The sequence below is a fragment of the Octopus bimaculoides genome, chromosome 2 (genome assembly GCF_001194135.2).
Source record: "Octopus bimaculoides isolate UCB-OBI-ISO-001 chromosome 2, ASM119413v2, whole genome shotgun sequence".
Taxonomy (NCBI): Eukaryota; Metazoa; Mollusca; class Cephalopoda; order Octopoda; family Octopodidae; genus Octopus; species Octopus bimaculoides.
This window is the reverse complement of record NC_068982.1, coordinates 167,325,547-167,332,749: the sequence shown is the minus strand read 5'-3', so window position 1 is coordinate 167,332,749 and position 7,203 is coordinate 167,325,547. Positions and strand designations below refer to the sequence as shown.

At 36.2% G+C, this 7,203-nt stretch overlaps 1 protein-coding gene across 1 annotated transcript in view; it reads right to left on the bottom strand.

Annotated features, from left to right (window-relative positions):
* Positions 1-1,052: 1,052 nt before the first annotated feature.
* Positions 1,053-7,203, bottom strand: part of LOC106872980 (serine/threonine-protein kinase 10-like) — a 73,781-nt gene continuing 67,630 nt past the window's right edge. Inside the window, exon 3 of the mRNA XM_014920170.2 lies at positions 1,053-3,168. Coding sequence (XP_014775656.1) covers positions 3,133-3,168 — 36 coding nt within the window. The 3' untranslated portion in view covers positions 1,053-3,132. The remainder of the gene's footprint in view (positions 3,169-7,203) is intronic.

The following is a 7,203-nucleotide window of genomic DNA, read 5'->3' as shown; positions in this document are numbered from 1 at the left end:
ATACCGCCTGACTGGCCTTGTAGGGTTTTCGAGCGAGATCGTTGCCAGTGCCCCTGGACTGGCTCTTGTGCGGGTGGCACATAAAAGACACCATTTCGAGCGTGGCCGTTTTCGTGCGGGTGACACGTAAAAGCACCCACTACACTCTCTGAATGGTTGGCTTTAGGAAGGGCATCCAGCTGTAGAAACTCTGCCAAATTAGATTGGAGCCTGGTGTTGCCATCCGGTTCCACCAGTCCTCAGTCAAATCGTCCAACCCATGCTAGCATGGAAGGCGGACGTTAAACGATGATGATGATGATGGAGTGAACAGAAGAAGGAAGTATGAGAGAGCACTAACAGCAGCACAACCAGAAATGAGTAAGATGAGCAGGAGTGCCTCAAAACATCAGACGTTTCCATTCTTTCAGGTTGCCAAGGAAGAGATTACAAGAAAGTGCAATGACATCAACGGGCCAGAATGAATTAGTGGAAATAGAAAGGTTCTTTGAGGTGTAGTCAAAGGGGAGTGATAGTCAATAGCAAAGGTAGACAAAGGTAAACATGTGTAATGAGATAAAACTAAGAGTAGGTGATAAGTGGCAAGAGGTGACCTAGAAGACAGAGAGTGATTGTTTGTAGTAGACAAGAGCAAGGCTACAGTGTACTGGATAGAGGGATGAGGTTACTTCAATACAGTCTCTTACACAGGTACCTACAAAGAACAAGGGAGTCAAAATGATGATGAAAGATGACACAGATGATAGGGAGATGAAACATAGAACACTATGAGTTAGAAGGGTTGGTAATAAATAGAAAAGAGAAGGGGACGGGGTGTTACAATGTAGGTATGCATGCATGCATGTATGAACCTGAAATAGAAATAGCAACAAAATCAACCTTAATCATACCCTACTGGCTTAAAAAAAAGATGGACATGAACAATGTGATCCTGATTATACAAACAAAACTTGTAGAATATACTACTAGAAACAAATGTAATATAGATAAACAAAACAAACAGATAAAGTCATCAGGCTGATCACTTTTTATTACTCAGAATAATATAACAGACATATTTTGATTAACAGGGGGGTAAAACATTAGATAGGTTTTAAATACAACTAATTAGTTAGATTAAAGTAGAACAAACAGTGAAACCATGACTAATACAAAATATTAATAATTTATACAAGGAAACAATTCCACAAGTGTCATATTAAAACAAGCTTGTTTCTTTAGTACCGTCTTACATTACAGATAAATACCTAAACCTTTTAACCCCCAACCTGCCTGAAACAACCCCTCGTTCTATGATAGTAACTTCCTGTTCTAAAGTGATCTGAATTAAAACCTTTCATCAAAATTCCATGCTAATTTATGTTAACTAGCTTGTTTCCTTACTACCATCTTACATTACAGTTTTATTAATGCTTCTGACACCAACTTGCCTAAAACAACTCCTAGTTCTAAGACAGAAACTTCCTGTTCTAAAGTGATCTTAAAACCTTCCATCAAAATTCCATGTTAATTTATGTTGCAAACACCAGCTTATAAATTCTTTATTATTTTCAAAATTAATTGAAACAAAGATTTTCAACAAAAATATGGTAACAAAAGAGTAAAAGTTGTTACAAAAAAAGTTCACTTCTTGCCCAAGAATAAATTGAACACTAATTGTTAAAAGAACAACTGGGTATAAACAGCATTATATTTATGTTGGATTAGCCAGTGTATAAAAAGTGCTCTATATTTTTACAAAAACATCATCTTTACACAATACTAAGAAGGTAGTTATTGTTTAATTCAGTGCTGATTGAGCAGACCTGTGAACAAAAGCATTCCAACCACAGGTACTCCATTCTTTATTCAAACTTAGTTCATGTAGCATCACTGCATGCATTGTTATTGCTTGTCTTATTTTATTGAGTAGACACTGTCAATATACCTATGAAACGAAGGCAGTCAACTGAAGAGTAACTTAGTGGCATTCTAGCAAGGTCATGTAGACTGTATTGAGAGAAATTCAGCTGTGACACTGAGCAGGTTAGACGAGTAACTATTCCAAAGGTCTGTCACTAGTTCATTCTTCCATGAATAAAGAAATACATCATAGAAACAAACGATGCATGTTGGGTGAAGACATGGAGAATACACAATAAAAAAGGACAAGTAGCTTTGAAATTAATCATTTATATTCTTAATAAATAGACACTGGCATAAAAGGTGACACATGTTCACAAGGTATGAGCAGGTACTCATGCTCACTTAATCCTAACCATAAAGAGGAATTGATGTGGAATCTATGAAGATACCAAAACCATAAAATGAATTGTCATATAGATCTTGATAGAAAATTAGTCAAAAACATAATGAACATTAGAAAGCAATTTCCATTTTTATAATCCAAAGCTAACTCTTATAATATCTCTAAAAAATCTCATTTTCTTCACTAAATTCTACTTTAAATAGCTAGTCTGAAGAAGCTAGAAAGTGCCACTAGCTTTCAGATCTTCCTAGGCTATTACAGGCAACTCTGTGAGGTTGGTATGGTTGATATCAAATACAAGCTGTTGCCAGTTAGCATTTAAAAAGGAAACTCTGAATAAGAAAGTTCAGAGAGGAGTGCTAGTCAGATGAGGACAAGCTGAAGATAATGTTTAGTATAGTCTGTGGTTGGTAGAAGAGATAAATGCAGTGAGTTGTTTTAGAAGGCCTCAGTGTACAGCTTGAAAAATAAAGGATTAGAAAGTAATGTTACAGTGATAAATGTAATGAGTTGTAACATTTATCTAAATAATATAAATTAATAAGTCATGGAATATCAATGCAGGGATAGCTATTTGGTTAACAAGTTCATTTCAAAACCATGCGATTTTGGGTTCAGTCCCACAGCAGAGCACTTTGGGCAAGTGTCTTCTCCCATAACTTCAGGCCAACCATTGCCTTGTGAGTGAATATGGTAGATAAAAACTGTGGAGAAGCCTGTCATATGTGTTTGAGTCTTTGCCCCATCCTTCACTGCTTGACAACTGGTGTTGGTTTGCTTACATCTTTGTAACTTAGCAGTTCAAAAAATAAGATCGATAGAATAAGTATCAGACTTAAAAAAGAAAAATAAGTACTAGGGTCGATATGCTTGATCAAAACTCTTCAAGATGATTCCTCAACATGGCTGCAGTCCAACAACTGAAATACGCGAAAGAATAAAAGACTATATACTGACTACCATTCTACTTTTCTTTTTATCCTAATCACATAACACAAAATGTAACATTTTCTGAAACAATGTTAAAGGATTTTATTTAAAGACCAGGCATCAAGTTGAAAACTTTAAAATTTACATAGGAACTTATCAGCATTCGGCCATTATAACATTACAATAAGTTTCTTCATAGACAGGAGCCAACATTGTGTTCACTTCCTTTATGAGTTCTTCACAAGTGCTCTCATAAGCTTCCTATAGTGTTTGAGTAACATTAAGTATAAAATAATAATGACGAGCTTATTGTATAGTGCTCAGGTGCACTACAACAATATTTCAGCAATATGTTTATAATATAGCTTTAACAGAAGACAAACCTTCTCAAAATAAATGGAGTAACGACGTCTGCACCAATTATATATTGGTTTCAACTTTTGACACAAGGCCAGAAAGTTCAGATTACATCAACCCCAGTCCTCAATTGGTACTTATTTTATCAACCCCAGAAGGATGAAAGGCAAAGTCGACTTCAGCGAAATTTGAAATCAGAATGTAAAGATGGATGGAATGCCACTAAGTATTTTGCCAGTGTGCTAATGATTATGCTAGCTCACTACTTTGCACCAATTATATATTAAGGACAATTAAATATCATTGTTTGTAGGCAGAAAATAGAATTACAATAATCATTTCAGTAGGCATGCTAACAGCATGTTCAATAGTAAATATCAGCAGCTAATTCTACACAAACTGAATTTTAAAATATGAAAAGAAAAAAATTTTAAATATCAGCTGCAAAGCATTGCTTAAATACAATGGGAAATTAACTAGTGAGTATTTTTATAAATATTCACAAGGAATAGTACAGGTTGGAAAAAGCAACAGATTTGCAGAAAACACCTGGTAAGTTGTAAGTTATCTAAGCCTAAATAAAGCAGCATTTATAAAAGTTAACTCAACATTTATAACATCTTGTAATTATATGAAATTATAAGGCACAGGCATAGCTGTGAGGTAAGAAGTTTGCTCCCCAACCACATGGTTCTGGATTCAGTCGCACAATATGGCATCTTGGGCAAGTGTCTTCTATAGTTGACCAAGGCCTTGTGATTGAATTTGGCAGATGGAAAATGAAAGGAGCTTGTCATGTGTGTGTGTGTGTGTGTGTTTAAATACAATGTGTACACGTACACATTTCCACCACCATCACCTGGTATTGCTTTGTTTACATCCCTGCAACTTAGAAGTTCAGCAAAAGCGGCTGATAGGGTACCCCTCGAGGTGATGCTCCAGCATGGCCCAATCCAATGGCTGAAACAAGATGAAAGAGGGTGGCATGGTAATATTTATACAAGTGACATTCAAAATGGTCAGGTGAATATGATCCTCTCATGATCAAATTACTTTTCCACTGCTGCTGGGGGTTAATTTGGTCCCTAGAGAAACTAAATTTTATGTCGTCGTCGTCGTCGTCATTTAACGTCCGCTTTCCATGCTAGCATGGGTTGGACGATTTGACTGAGGACTGGTGAAACCAGATGGCTACACCAGGCTCCAATCTGATTTGGCAGAGTTTCTACAGCTGGATGCCCTTCCTAACGCCAACCACTCAGAGAGTGTAGTGGGTGCTTTTACGTGTCACCCACACGAAGGCCAGTCAGGTGGTACTGGCAACGGCCACGCTCATCTTATGTGGTTTAGTTATATCAAAGTAGGTGAAAATATCTTTCTAGGAAACTTGACAGTGATAAATTAACAACCTATCAAGGGAGATTTATTGCTCATCTGTTTAATGTTTCCAGTAGGAACTGCAATTAATAGGTTTACAAAACACCCAGCCTACAAAGTCTTCCATAGAATATTGCCTTTATTTTTAATTAAAACTTAGTTATGTATCTTTATTACATTGTAATATTGGATTGACCAGACTTTTGGACTACTCTACATTTTAAAAATAATTATTTTTGCACAACACTGAAGTGAGTAATGCTGCTGTTTAGATCCTGATCAACACTGATTAAGCAGATGTTTCAGCCATGATCACTCTACTCTTTGTGCAGATATAGTGGATGTTGAACTTAGAGTTATATTATCCAGTATCTCCTTTCTTTAATTTTAAGATGGCAGGATGTGATCTGATGGAGATTTCATTGTTATTACTAACAAGCTAGCAATTGCATAGAGTAGAGACTACTCTCAGAGTAATATTTATAACAGATGAAACAAGATTTTCGTTTTTTCACAGTATATTGTAAGTTAGACAAAAGAAATTCCAACAGGAAAGATAGCAAGCAGCTAATAGCTACTGTTATTTATTGTATCGCTGCAGCTGATTCTGGAATCTAGCAATAGATAAGAACCTGTTTAGATTCATCATGTAAAGAATAGATGGGAAACTTTACAGAAGATATTTCAGTGGATATCATGAGATTTGTTTCTAGTAGCATAGCATAGAATAGCATCCTGTTTCATGGAGTCATTGTAATCTTTGCTCTATTCATCTTGTTGTATAAGTAAGTGTGTGATTTTTGGTTCATTCTTTATAAACTGAGAAAATTATTAGCCACACCAGAATTCTGCTAAACAGACCATCCATACAAGAACTCAAACGGATACATGCAATGGCTATGTAATACGCTTTTTCTTTAAATGTAATTACTATTGTTACTATTTAATATTAGTTTTTCTTCTCCTTATATATAAAATCATTGTTTGTTTGTTTTTTTATTGTGGCAGTGAGTTATTGAAGGTATTTAACTTGAGAAACCTCTTTAAAAACAAAACCACTAACTGACTAGACAGAAAACATGCCTAAATTAGTTCTTTATCATTATAGATAACTTAAACCAAGTGTGTTTTGTGAAGCCACTTGGGCACATCACTGCCATTATCTATGTCTTGCAGCTCCTGATAATTTTCTATTTCTCTCTCCCACTCTTTACCCTACTAGATGTGAGTAGCCATGTTGAAGCCTGTTCTACCCACCCCTCTCATATAACTTCACCAGTGCACTATCACAATTCAACAACTGCTAGTAACAAGACTTCACTGTGGAAATCCAAGAATGCTTGTGCTCCCACTACTGTCCAATGTGCTTTAGTAGATTCCGGTAGTGACCACAGCAGGAGCAAGTAAAGTAGACTCTGTTACAGTATCACAGTTACTGTTTCTCTATATTTGACAAACAACTTTTTTTTTTTAATCTTTTTATTTGTTTCAGTCATTTGACTGCAGCCATGCTGGGGCACCACCTTGACGTGTTTTAGTCAAATGAATCGGGCCCCAAGACTTTTATTTTTAAAAGCGTAATATTTATTCTATAGGTCTCTTTTATCAAACTGTTAAGTTACAGGGAAGTAAACACTCCAACACCAGTTGTCAAGCAGTGGTGGAGGAATAAACACAGACACAAAGACACACACACATAGATATATACATATATGCACGACAGGTTTCTTTTCAGATTCTGTCTATCAAATCCACTCACAAGGCTTGGATCAGCCCAAGGCTATAGTAATAGACACTTGCCGAAAATATCATGCAGTGGGACTGAACCCAGAACCATGTGGTTGGGAAGCAAGCTTCTTACCACACAGCAACACCTGAACCTTATCACACATATACATAGGCTCTCTCAATGAAAGCTAGCCAGGAGTTAAACAACATTACTCTGCTGAGTGTATAGTATATACTGATCTAAAATAGGGGCCTCTTCTAAGTCACAGAGGAATAGTAAACATCCAGAAATCCAACTGTAAAATACATGTTCCAATAATGTATGCACCAACTGAATTTAAAGAACTGCCTAACCCACAGAAATGGCAAAAATGTTTTAAAAACAAAAAATTATATACAGAAGCATGGCTATATGGTTGGGTTCAGTCCCACTGTGTAGCACCTTGGGCAAGTGTCTTCTACTATAGCCCAAAGCTTACCAAAGCCTTGTAAGTGGATTTCATAGACAGAAACAGAAAGAAGTCCCTATAACTTAGCAGTTTGATAAAAGAGGCCAATAGAAT